General features: G+C 49.7%; 1 protein-coding gene across 2 annotated transcripts in view; it reads left to right on the top strand.

Annotated features, from left to right (window-relative positions):
• The window catches only part of LOC101603274 (epoxide hydrolase 1), a 39,123-nt gene extending 26,181 nt beyond the window's left edge, over positions 1–12,942 (top strand). For both annotated transcript variants that reach the window (XM_045141471.1, XM_045141470.1), the window contains exons 4-9: positions 5,332–5,559; positions 6,039–6,168; positions 6,657–6,865; positions 10,363–10,471; positions 11,966–12,091; positions 12,527–12,942. In XM_045141471.1, coding sequence (XP_044997406.1) covers positions 5,332–5,559; positions 6,039–6,168; positions 6,657–6,865; positions 10,363–10,471; positions 11,966–12,091; positions 12,527–12,728 — 1,004 coding nt within the window. In that variant the 3' untranslated portion in view covers positions 12,729–12,942. The remainder of the gene's footprint in view (positions 1–5,331; positions 5,560–6,038; positions 6,169–6,656; positions 6,866–10,362; positions 10,472–11,965; positions 12,092–12,526) is intronic.
• Positions 12,943–13,494: the final 552 nt, after the last annotated feature.

Genomic DNA, 13,494 nt, shown 5'->3' with positions numbered 1-13,494 from the left:
GGGGTACACGCATTTGGAGTTCATCTGCAGTGGCTAGAGGCCCTGGTGTGCCCATTCTCTCTCTCTCTCTATTTCTCTGTCAAACAAATAAAAAAAAATTAAAGAAAATATTGATGGCAACACAAAAGAATTATTGTGATAAAATAAAGCAAAAGACAGAGAGCCAAGAGGGCCTTCTCTGTACAAGATTAGTCCGCAGAAGTGATGGTGATTAACCCTATTGTGAGGAGGAGAGCACAGGACATGGCTGCAGTTAGAGGGAGGGGGTTATACCATAGTCCTCAAAAGGAAATAGATATTCCTGTGAGAGGAAAAGGATATAATACAAGACAGTACTAAAAAACTGTATCTGTTTGGCGTGAAAAACTCTGGAGCCAGAGTTTATGGATCCCATGAAGTTATTAATGACCTGATTGGTCCAACAAATGGAAGGAGTTAGGATTCTACGCATGTGTCTGATGATCTCTGACTTAAAGCACTACATTCCCTATTATATTCTATAAGGAGCAGATAATTTTTTTAAAAATTTATTTATTTGCGAGAGAGGGGGGCAGAGAGAGGGAGAATGGGTGCACCAGGGACTACAGCCACTGCAAACAAACTCCAGAGACTTGCACCACCTTGTGCATCTGGTTTACATGGGTCCTGGAGAATCAAACAGAGGTCCTTTGGCTTTGCAGGTGAGTGCCTTAATTGCTAAGCCATCTCTCCAGCCGCAAGAGCAGATAATTTTTTAAGTATTTTTATTTATTTATTTAGTTGACAGAAAGAGGGAGAAAGAGAGGGAGAGAGACAGAGAGAATGGGCACGTCAGGGCTGTAGCCACTGCAAACGAACTCCAGACGCATGTGTCCTCTTGTGCAAAGAGCAGATAATTTTTTAACCAGAGATAGCAAACACCATTGGACTGGTGAACATCATGTCTCTCTCTTTTTTCTTTTGGCATCTCATGTTGAATTCCTCAGGCTTCTGTCATTCATGGACCAGTCAGCTTTCATTATTGTGACTGGAGCAGGGTCACAATCTTTTTGTCAGGGGCAGGTGTCCGCCAGAGCTTGACTTTGGGTGGGGGGACCCTCTGGGTCCCTGGTGACCTATTAGTTGTTACAATTGGCTGAGAACATTGTCTTCTTGACTCTGATGTGATAAGTTTATATCTCTTGGCTGATAGGTCTAGGCCCAATTTCCCAAGGGTATGTGGGTCCCCTTGTGTTACAAATGTTAAGGAAGCATTATCAGTGGCAGGAGAATCTGGCTTACCTGTATAAATCTAAGCAAAGAGGCACCATCAAACCACCACCACCACCACCATTAGCAGGTACAAACAGTCAGAACTCTAAATAATTTTTACATCCTATGGCTAGACTCTAGATTTGCTCCAAATGTACCTTAGGGCTGGGCTCTGAGATCTGTTCTTAGTGTTATACCTCCTTTTAATAAGACATACCAAGGAGAGATTGGACTAATACAAATTAATAACTATCAGGTAAACATAATCCATGAGGACAGTTTTTTTCCTGTTTAAATCTTTGAGTTAAAGGCAAACAGTGGCTGACTAATCAGGGCCAGGCAGAGGCAGAAGGCATGAGTTAGTGTTAGAACTTAGTACTGTAGCTGGGTGTGGTGGCGCACGCCTTTAATCCCAGCACTCGGGAGGCAGAGGTGGGAGGATCGCCATGAGTTCAAGGCCACCCTGAGACTGCATAGTGAATTCCAGGTCAGCCTGAGCTAGAGCGAGACCCTATCTCGAAAAATCAAAAGAAAAAAAAAAAGAACTTAGTACTGTAAGCCAGCAACAGGCAGGGGAGCCTATTAGTCTGAATCTTTGTTTATATTGCAGTATCTTGTAGTTACATTCTCTTTCTGAGTGTTTAGGACCATGTAGGCAGCCAACATTAGCTATGTGTATTATATTTTAGAGGTCATTCATGGCTCTATAGGAGAGACTTTTAGGGACCTGTGAGTTCTGCGAATCTTAGCATTGTCATCTGCTAGGATAAGTCAAGGCAGTGCTGACTAAGTGGTCCTCCCTGTCTTGGGAAGCCTGAAGGACTGATTTTCCTCCGATGTGACTTTCCTGTTGCAGATACACAGACTTGGAGTCCATCTTTGGGTCTCCATGTCCTCCCTGATCAAGAAGACAGTTAACTTACCAGAGGCTAGAAGCTAGCAAGTGTCCCATCGTTTCTTGTGGCCTTCTGACCTGGGAGCAGGAACCCCCACCCCCAAAATTGGTTATTCTTTTTACAATTTTTTTCATTTTTATTTATTTATTTGAGAGTGACAGACAGAGAGAGAAAGAGGCAGGCAGAGAGAAAGAGAGAGAGAGAGAGAATGGGTACGCCAGGGCCTCCAGCCACTGCAAACAAACTCCAGATGCATGCACCCCCTTGTGCATCTGGCTAACATGAGTCTTGGGGAATTGAGCCTTGAACTGGGGTCTTTTGGCTTCACAGGCAAGTGCTTAATTGCTAAGCCATCTTTCCAGCCCTGTTTATTCTTTTTTTGAAGGATTAAAGGTGTGTGCCACCATGCCCAGCTTTTTAAAAAATATTTAATTTTTATTTATTTGAGAGGAAAAATAGGCAAAGAGACAAAGAGGGAGGGAAATATGGGTGTGCTAGGGCCTCTAGCCACTGCAAACTCCAGATGCATGCACCCCTTGTGCATCTGGCTTACATGAGTCCTTGAGAGTTGAACCAGGGTCCTAAGGCTCCGTAGACAAATACCTTAACCCCTAAGCCATCTCTTCAGCCCTGAAACACATATTTAAAAAATATCAAAGCAGATGAGAACAATGTTAGAAAATTTCTGACAAGCCCAGTGTTGAGTACTTCTGACTCTAAACACAAACCTTGGGGCAGTTGTCCCTTAGTGGTTTCAGAGAGGGATAAAGTAAACTTAAAACAGTTACAAATTTCTTATAAGAAGTCACCGTCTGTCTGCAGCAATTTCGGACTCATCCATCATCACGTTGGGGCCCAGACCCTGAGATTCCCTGTGCCTGTAGATCCCCCCACCCTCTGGCTCTGCAAAGCCAGGAAACCAAAAGAGCAGAGCCATCAGGGATTTCCCTGGGGTGACATAAACCCAGAGAGGTTTGTGCCTTGTTTCCCTGTCCAAAAAGACTTGTGTGTCAGGCTCCCCCTCCAATTCCAGGACCCCTGGTCATTGTGTAGATCAAGACCTGCAGGGGAAGCATTAAGTGTCACATTGTAATTGCAGTTGCAGGTGCCTGCTCGTGTGTAGTCCCCATTTTGTCCTTGCCCTCGAGAGCAAGACAGAGTTTCCCCATGTTTCTAGCATTTGCCTGGGCTGGCCCCAGAATTTAGCTATTCCTGATTGACCTTTTACCCCTTGGGGAACACAGTGGACAGCATAACTCTTCTCTGCTGGTGAGGAGGGGCTCTCTCCCCTCTTCTGGTAGGTATGTGCTGGGTTTAGGGTATGAGTGCCTTCCACTAGCCTTCATTTAGCTCAGAAGCCTTTCTAAAACCATGCAGTGAGACTTTTATATTGGTTCGTCTTTTTCTTTCATTTAACTTCTTCCTCGGTGTCAGGCCCTAGAGTGGTGGGATTCCCCAGTAGCCCCCAGACAGCCCTATCTCCTTTGCCCCCCTCCTCCCCTTTCTGTGGCCTTGGGTTTAGCCATTTTTAAATTCTGCTGGCCAGTACCTCGTTCCTGGAGAGCGTGCTAGGAGGCGGAGTGCAGGGTGACCTCTGGCCTGGAGGCTTCTGGTATGCCTCTGGCTGAGCTGGATTTTTTTTTTTTTTTTTTCAGAGAGAGTTTTGGATTTTTCTCAGGGTTACAGGGCAGCTCCCTGATCTTGCCATTGTATAACTTTTTTTTTGAGGTAGGCTCTCACGCTAGCCCAGGCTATCCTGGGATTTACTTTGTAGTCTCAGGGTGGCTACAAACTCACAGTGATCCTCTACCTCTGCCTCCTGAGTGCTGGAATTAAAGGTGTGCAGCTCCCCACGCCTGGCCATTTTAGAACTTTTTTTTTTTTTTTTTTTTTGGTTTTTCAAGGTAGGGTCTCACTCTGGTCCAGGCTGACCTGGAATTCACTATGTAGTCTCAGGGTGGCCTCAAACTCACGACGATCCTCCTACCTCTGCCTCTCCAGTGCTAGGATTAAAGGTGTGCGCCACCACACCCGGTTATAACTTTTAAGAGTAGGAGAATCTTGCATTTTTCCTGTCTATAATCTTAGTTACTTTTGGTGTTTCCTTCGGGGGCCACCATCCTAACTTAAAGAGGCCTTTAATTTTCCTGGTGTCATCTTAGTATTATAACCTCTGGAATATTCCCTTTTGAAGTGTGGTTTATTTTTGACATGCAGTCTAGGACACTGGGTTTGGTGGAGGACTTCCCCCACAATGAATTTCCCACTGTGTTGGTACCCAGTTTCATTCTAGCTAATGCATATGATTCCCATATAAATGCTAGTGCTAAATGTCTGGCTTGTGGAGTCTAGCTTGGATCCCTCTGCTGTGCCAGCTCTTCTGTATCCATGCAGATTCGAACTTCTGCCTCCAAGACATTGCTCTGGAGAAGGGGACACACAGGACAGAGTTCTTCCCTTCGGGTCTCATGGGCTCCCCAGGGCAATTTCAGTTCATGGTGAGGGGTGACCTTAGACCTTCCTCTGAGCATGAGAGAGGGCTCCCTGAAGGAAGGGGCTGCTAAAGGCAAGATGAGATCTCCAAGTATGGCAGGTGGGCCAAGGAGGAAACGGGACAGTCAGTGTCTAGGGGCAAGAGGCATGGAGGGTTGTTTCCCTTCTGGGGGCAGCAAGCTGGGCCAAAGTTTCGTCCCCGTCACCTTCTCAGGGGTCCCCAGTCCCTGGGTGTCGCAGCACAAAACCTCCTCCAGGGAAAGTGCTCCAAGAGGGCAGTTCCTGCCTTAAGTTTATCATGGACAGTAGTCCACTGAGGATGAATGAACCCTGTGTGGTCCTGACACCTTTCTGAGACTGGTGGTCTATTCTGGGCCTGGGCCTGATAGGATAGGGTCTTTCTGCTGGGCAGTGGTTGACAGTTCTCTGCTTCAACCCACAAGGCAGCTGGCAGCTGTCTCAGTCCTTTCTTGGGCTTCCTGAGCTAGGCTTCAAGGCCCTCTGCATTCCTACTGACCTCTGTGCTGTTGGCCTTTCACGACCACACGTCTGAGCCCTCCCCAGTGATCTACCTAGGTCCCAATGGCCCCTCCAGTTTTGATCCCAACTCCTGTCATTTCCCTTCTATGATGAGCTTCAGATCTACCTTTGCTCCAGGCAGAGAACCATCTCCATTCCTAGGAATCTCACTTGAATATGCTCTGTCCCCCAGGTCTGGACATCCACTTTATCCATGTGAAACCCACCCAGCAAGCCTCAGGCTGCACGCCGAAGCCCTTGTTGATGGTGCATGGCTGGCCCGGCTCCTTCTACGAGTTTTACAAGATCATCCCGCTGCTCACTGACCCCAAGAACCACGGCCTGAGCGACGAGCATGTGTTCGAAGTCATCTGCCCCTCCATCCCTGGCTATGGCTTCTCACAGGCACCCAGCAAGCAAGGTATGGTCATGCCCAATGTGGCCAGTAAGCTCTCCTCTTCAGAAGGGGCAGGGTTGCTAAGAAGGAAGGAAGGAGGGTCTGGAAGCATGTTAGGCACCACAGGGCCACTTCTTAGACCTGACGTGACACAGGGTAGGAGTTGGCATTGCTGTCCTGCCCTGAGCTGCCCTGAGCCCTGGCTCTGTTCCCACCCGCACTTGCTCAGGAGCAGCTCCATTCCCGGGCCCTGCCCTGCTCCGGGCCAGCACGGCACACCCTGCAGTGTGATGCCACAGACCCTGAGGTGCTTTCCCTGTCCGAGGAAGTAGCACCAGGCATACTGCCTTGTGGGTGGGAACTTCCTTGGGACCCAAAAATTCCATGTGACCTCTTGTGAATTACTGTCCCCCAGCATGGAGGAGATGGGTCCAGGGATTTTCACAGGCACCTGAGCCCCCAGGAGGCCTCCCTGTCACTCTGTCTGTCCTTGTCACATCCAGGTTTCAATTCGGTGGCCGCTGCCAGGATCTTCTATAAGCTGATGCTCAGGCTGGGCTTCCAGAAATTCTACATTCAAGGCGGGGACTGGGGATCCCTGATCTGCACCAACATGGCCCAGCTCGTGCCCAGGTGACCCTCAGCAGGCGTGTGGGCATGTGTGCCCAACACACCAGGCTGCTCCTGCCAGGCCCTCCTGGACGGTGTCTGAGCCTTGTGGCTCCCTCTAGCTGGTATCCCCAAACTGCGTTGCTTTGGGGTTCAGGGTAGAGGGGAGAGGACCCCTTCATTTAACTGGGCATAGGACACACTGACCCCATCCTCCCTTTGGGAAAACTCAGAGTCCATCTTCCCACGTGAGCATCTGAACCATGCAGAGCACAGAGACTGGAGCGAAAATAGACGTTCCTGGGGCATAATCTTGGGACAACCCTGACCAAAATTTTCTAGAAACTTTATCCTCCCCAACCCCTGGCCTCTAGCTGCCCCAGAAGGGTGGATTCAAAGGAATGTGCCTTGTGATCCTCCATCACGTGACCTGTGAGTTTTCCTCCACCTGTTTTCCACTTCCTTTCCTCAGTAGCACTTGAGCTCACCTGTGCCTATTTCTCTGCCCACAGCCACGTGAAAGGCCTACACTTGAACATGGCTCTCATCTCAAGAACTTTCTACACCCTGACCCCTCTCCTGGGCCGGCGTTTTGGGGGGCTCTTTGGCTACACTGAAAGGGATACGCAGCTCTTGTACCCCTTCAAGGAGAAGATTTTCTACAGCATCATGAGGGAGAGCGGCTACTTACACATCCAGGCCACCAAGCCGGACACCGTGGGTGAGCACACAGAGATCCCAGAAAGAACCTCACTGCCCCACCAGCACAAAGTCACACCGGGTGTAAACCCCTAAGAAGGAATCTAGAGTACTTATTTATTTTATCTTATTTTATTTTATTTTGGTTTTTAGAGGTAGAGTCTCACTCTGGAATTCACTCTGTAGTCTCAGGGTGGCCTTGAACTCACGGCGATCCTCCTATCTCTGCCTCCCAGGTGCTGGGATTAAAGGTGTGTGACATCATACCCGGCTCCTATTTATTTACTTTTGCAAAACTGATTGAACCCAAGTACTGTACATGCAGGACAGTATAACCTCAGTTTTTTTTTTAAAGTATTTTATTTATTTATTTAAGAGAGAAACAGAGGCAGAGAGAGACACAGAGAGAGAATAGGCATGCCAGAGCTTCCGGCCACTGCAAATGAACTACAGATGCATGAGTCACCTATGTATCTGGTTTATGTGGGTCCTGGGGAATTGAACCGAGGTCCTTTGGCTTTGTAGGCAAGCACCTTAACCACTAAACCATCTCTCCAGCCCAACCCCTCAGTTTTAAGATAGATTCTCATTACATCTCCTAACTGGCCTTGAACTTGCTATCTTCTTGTCTCAGCTAGATACACCAAGTGATAAATGTAGCTGGGTTTGTTTGCAGAAGCAAGAGGCTCTGGCATCATGCCCATATTCTCTCTTCTCTCCCTCTCTCTCATATTTCTATTCTCTTATAAATATAAAATGAGCTAGGGCGATGGCTCAGTAGGTAAGTGCTCTTGGAAGCATAAAGGCCTAGGTTTGACCCCAACACCCATGTAGGAAAAAGCTAGGCATCACCCTGTGTGTTTGTGACTCCAGCACTGAAGAGACCGAAGAAGGATCACTAGGAACACTTGCTGCACAGAAAACAGTGAATGCCAAGTTCAACAAAGAGACTCTGTCTCAAAATAAGGCAGAAAAGCTACAGAGGAAGATGTCTGACATCCTCTTCTGGTCCCCACTCGTCCACATGGGGCAAGCACAAGTGCACGCACACACATACTCACATACTACAAACACCGAAGCCAACACATCACAGCTCATTAAAATTCACAGTGTAGTTGGGTGTGCTGGCAAAGGTCTATAGTCTACCTACTCCAGTTGCTGAAGCAAAAGGATCAAAATTTCAAAGGCAGTCTGGGCCACATAACGAGTTCAAGGCCAGCCTGGGTGATACCTTATCTCAGAATAAAAATATGGGGGCACAGCCGGGCGTGGTTGAGCACGCCTTTAATCCCAGCACTCGGGAGGCAGAGGTAGGAGGATCACCGTGAGTTCAAGGCCACCCTGAGACTACATAGTGAATTCCAGGTCAATCTGGACTAGAGTGAAACCCTACCTCAGAAAAACAAACAAACAAAAGGGCTGGAGAGATGGCTTAGTGGTTAAAGTACTTGCCTGAGAAGCTTAAAGACCCAGGTTCTATTCCCCAGATCTCACATAAGCCAGATGCACATGGTGGCACATGCATCTTTAATTCATTTGTAGTGGCTAGAGGCCCCGGCATGCCAATCCACTCTCCCTCAAATAAATAAAAATAAATATCTTTTTTTAAATGGGCTGGAGAGGGCTGGAGAGATGGTTTAGCGGTTAAGCGCTTGCCTGTGAAGCCTAAGGACCCCAGTTTGAGGCTCGGTTCCCCAGGTCCCACGTTAGCCAGATGCACAAGGGGGCGCATGCGTCTGGAGTTCATTTGCAGAGGCTGGAAGCCCTGGCACGCCCATTCTCTCTCTCCCTCTATCTGTCTTTCTCTCTGTGTCTGTTGCTCTCAAATAAATAAATTTTAAAAAATACATTTAAATGGGCTGGAGAGATTGCTTAGTGGTTAAGGTGCTTGCCTACAAAGCCTAAGGACCCCTGTTTATCTCTCCAGGTCCCACATAAATCAGATGCTCAAGGTGATGCAAGTTCACCAGCTGACATGTACATCTGGAGTTCAATTGCAGTGGTTGGAGGCTCTGGCATTCCCATTCTCTCTCTTTCTTGCTAATAAATAAATTTCAAAATAATACTTACAATAATGATTAGGGATGTAGCTCAGTGGTAGAGCACTTGGCTAGCATGTGTAAATCCCTGGCTAAAATCCCATAATTCAATGCCCACCAGACAACAAAATTAATTTGTTTCTCTGTGAACAAGATTCATTGCAGTTGCTCTGAACTTTCTTTCATTTATACAGCCATCAAGTAGCTAACAGACAAGGACAGGCGGGACTTGTAAATAATCTGAGGACTGTGGAGGGTCCTCTAGATGTCCCAACTCCTGTCATTTTGCCCAAGTCAGAGCCTCCCACAGTTCCCATAGCAAGCTCATGCCCACACCCAGGATAGCTCCTGATCTTAGTAGCACATGATAAAGCCAAATTTTTTATTTTTCCAGTTATAAACCACAGGTTCTTTGGAGAGATGATTGAAAATGCAAAAAGCTGGGCATGGTGGTGCACACCTTTAATCCCAGCACTCAGGAGGCAGAGGTAGGATCGCTGTGAGTTCGAGGCCACCCTGAGACTCCATAGTGAATTACAAGTCAGTCTGAGCCACAGCGAGACCCTACCTAAAAAAAAAAAAAAAAAGATACTGACTTCCAGAGAAGACTGTGGCCTCTAGCTCCCCTGCCCCCTATCTGTGCTCTCATTCAGAAGTGATTACTAACCTTGTCATTGGTAAGCATTCACCAGTAGCGGTGCCCATATGCCCCGCAGGAGCACACGTCCCACACACGCTTCATGGTCTCCTTCAGGAACAGAACCTTCCTCACTACTCTGCCCGGCATGGTGTTTGTCTCCTCTCATCCTTCCCACAGCTGGAGCCATGTGGCTGGGATGCTCTGCGTTCTGTCTTCCTTTGGTCAGCATGACCTTTGAGACTCATTTATACTGTTAGCCCAAGCCACATGGTTGTTTGGACACGGGACCTAAAGCCTCATGAGTACTGAAGTGTGTGCTGTGTGGCTGAACTAGCCTCTAGGCACCTGCCATGTTAATGCCTAGAATGGCATTTTAGCTCACAGATGTATCAATATTTATTTGTTTTATTTTTATTACTCATTCATTTATTTATTTTTATTTTATTTATTTTTTCATGATAGGGTCTCACTGTAGCCCAAGCTGACCTGGAATTCACTATGTAGTCTCAGGGTAGTTCCGAACTCACGGCAGTCCTACCTCTACCTCCCAAGTGCTGGGATTAAAGGCGTGCACCACCATGTCCGGCCCTGGATTTATTTTTTATTTTTTATTTTTTGTAAATGAGTCTCATATTGTGGACCCAGAGGCAGCCCAAACAGAGTGTAGTCCATGATGAGAATTTATCCCCATTTTCCAGGTAAGGATGCCCAGGCCAGGGCTCCAGAAGTTTGGGGCACATGGAATGGCCTGGCAGTGCTCTGTGGCAGCCCCACACCCCAGACCCTGGTGGTCTGCACTGCAGCCAGGCCTCAAACCCACCCTTGCTCCTTCCTACCCAGGCTGTGCTCTGAATGACTCACCAGTAGGTCTGGCTGCCTACATCCTGGAGAAGTTCTCCACCTGGACCAACACGGAATTCCGGTACCTGGACGATGGAGGACTGGAAAGGTGAGGTTGCCCTGCGCCGTGGTCAGTACCCAGCCTGCCTTTCTCCCTGTGCTCCATCCCACCCGGGTCTTCTGAGGTTCTATGGAAGGATCCAACCAAGTCCTGTCCTTAGCATTCTGCTCTATGACTATTTAGGCTCTTTATAAGAGAGCGTGGTGGCACATGCCTTGCCTGGGAGGCAGATGTAGGAGGATCACTGTGAGTTTGAGGCCAGCCTGAGACTACAGAGTTCCATGTCAGCCTGGCCTAGAGTGAGACCTTGCCTCAGAGAAGGGGGAGGGGGAAACGCATATGAAGAAATGGAGGTTTAAGAAAGAGCTGGTGACTTGCCCTACCCTAGTGGGTTTGCAGGCCAAGGAGTCCCCCGGGGCACTAAGCACTTTATTAGAGAAAAGCCTGTCTCTCTTGCTTGGTATATGGACAGAGTGTGGGTTCTGTGAAAAGCAGTAGGAAGGGGCAGCGCTGTGAGAGTACATGGGAGGGAGATTGCACCCTCAACACAGACACTGCGTTCAGTTTTGGTCTCATCGTGTTGAGGGGCAGAGGCTGCAGGACATTCGGGTAGAGATGCCCACTAGGGAACTAGATCTGTAGGTGTGGAGTTCAAGTGAGGATCCTTTGGTTCTGGGTGCTGGGTCCAGGGCAGATCGTCCTCAGAGATTCTGGGAAGCCTTGGTGGCTATAGAGGATGGAGAGGGAAGGACAGGAGGACAGACAGACTGCGAGGGCAGAACCCACTGACAGGCCCCTGTTTTGGGCCTGAGCAGTGGAATAGTTTCAGGGTGCAGCCTTGAGAGCAGAGATGGGAGGGGAGATTGGAGCAAGGGAAAGGGGACAAGAGCAGAGAAGGGCCAGCGTGACAGGGTCATACGCTATGGCCAGCCCAGGGAGGAGGGAGCTGACAATGTCGGGGACGAGAAAGCAGATGGGGAGATGTAGAGCCCAGCACGTGCAGGCCACACCTTCCCCGGAGCAGGGAAACCTGACAATCGCAGGGCCAGGTGTGGTGGGCATGGGTGCTTAGTGAGCTAAGATGTCCTCGAGGAGAGTAGAGGGAAGATGGGGCAAGGTTGGGCCCATGACCTGTCAGGACAACAAGACAGGAGTCATGCAGGAGGAAGCAGCTGGCATGGGATGGAGTCAGCAAGGCTGAGAGGCCACTTGAAGCTGTGGACCATCCTGCGTCTGGATGGCAGAAGACAACAGGGACGGGGCACTGACGGTTAGTGAGTTTAGCAGAAGCAGTGGAAGCACTCTGCAGCGGGCAACCTGGGGCCAGAACAGGGCCTTCCTACAGGATGACGGCGACAGGGGAGCTCTGGAGCTGTCACCCTGCAGATCCTTGAGCGCCCATTAAAATCTCTGAGCCCCTCAGTGAGCTCCCTCCTCCTGAGGGCTGGGTCTTGGCCACTGCTCAGCCTGAAGGGGGGCAGCATTTGGCTCCTCCCCTGCGCTCCTGGTACTGAGTGTGGCCCCCCTGTTCTGTGTTCCCAGGAAGTTCTCCCTGGACGAGCTTCTGACCAACATCATGCTCTACTGGACGACAGGGACCATCATCTCCTCTCAGCGTTTCTATAAGGAAAACATGGGCCAGGGCTTCCTGGCCCAGAGGCACGAGAGGTGAGCCTGGCCGAGCGATCTGGGAAAGGGCAGCAGAAGGTGGAGCTGGTGACAGCTTGACCCTTAACCCATGGAGGGCACAATGGCAAGCTAGGAGCAACACGGGATGTCCTCAGGGTCCCCACTGTCCCAGGATGCTGGCCTGCTGGGGCATGCATGCTTTGGGATTTACAAGTCCATACAGAGACCCTTGGGAGGCAGCAAAGTAGGCTTTAGAGGCTGTCCCATACCCTGCCTGGACAGGGGACAGCCTCTAAAGAGAGTCCTTAGTGAGTGGGAAATAGGGGCTGGAGTAGAAAGGAGCTGTGAGGCCTGAGACTCCCTCATCATCATGACTTTGAGCTGGCTGAGCTTTGTCCATGGCCCCTGGAGGCCTGCTGTGAGAAAGGCCCAGGGCCACAGTCTGACTCTCAGTGGGATCCCTGTTCCCTCCAGGCTGAAGGTCTTTGTGCCCACTGGCTTTGCTGCCTTCCCTTGTGAGATACTGCACGCTCCAGAAAAGTGGGTGAGATCCAAGTACCCCAAACTCATCTCCTATTCCTACATGGAGCGAGGAGGCCACTTTGCTGCCTTTGAAGAGCCCAAGCTGCTGGCCCAGGACATCTGCAAGTTCGTGACCCTGGTGGAACTTCAGTGATGACCTTGGGGATCAAGTCCTCAGCAGTAGTCCTGGCCACTCCCGAGTGCCCCTTGGGGAAGATGCCCCCTTTCTGAGAATGAGTTTGTTTCTGTCCCCTGACTGCACCGCGTGCTCGGGCATGCCACCCCTGCTCACCCCCTCACTACCCGTGTGTACTGCCCACTATGCACCATGTTCAAGCAGCTTTGGTAATAAATGGTTTCCTTTCTAAGAGCGGGTACACGGAACGAAATGCACTGCTCAGACTCCACCCACGAGGATCTCCCCTCCAGATGAGACTTGGTAATGTGCCCCTGTGCTGGGGGCTGTCACCACTGGCCAAGAGAAGACCACCCTGCACCAGGGTGCCACCAGGGCAATACTTTCACCCCTCAAGTTATTCACAGGGTACGGGCCACTAAGGCAGAGTCAACACGGATGGTGGCTGGGTCTGAGAATATCCTAGTAACCTATGGGATCCACTGAGCTCACTTGGGCCCACGCTTCCTTGGCTGAGGTGGAGGACAACCCAGATAGACAGTTCTGTGGCACCATTGCCGCCAAACTCCTCCCAGCCAAGGTTCCCTGTGCCTCTGGCATTCCTGAGGACATCAGTGGGAGCTTCTTGTCCAAGAGTCCCTACCAAACTATGAGATGTCACTGGAGAAAGGACAAGGGACGATATGCCTTCCTGCCTGGGAAGTCCCTACAGAGCCTGGGAGCCCCCTTCATGCAACCCAGGTTCTCCGTCTGTCTTCTGCACTGGCCACTCTGTCCTTTAATG

Source organism: Jaculus jaculus, chromosome 1 (genome assembly GCF_020740685.1).
Source record: "Jaculus jaculus isolate mJacJac1 chromosome 1, mJacJac1.mat.Y.cur, whole genome shotgun sequence".
NCBI lineage: Eukaryota > Metazoa > Chordata > Mammalia > Rodentia > Dipodidae > Jaculus > Jaculus jaculus.
The sequence above is the reverse complement of the archived record's forward strand: the minus strand, read 5'-3'. Positions and strand labels throughout refer to the sequence as shown.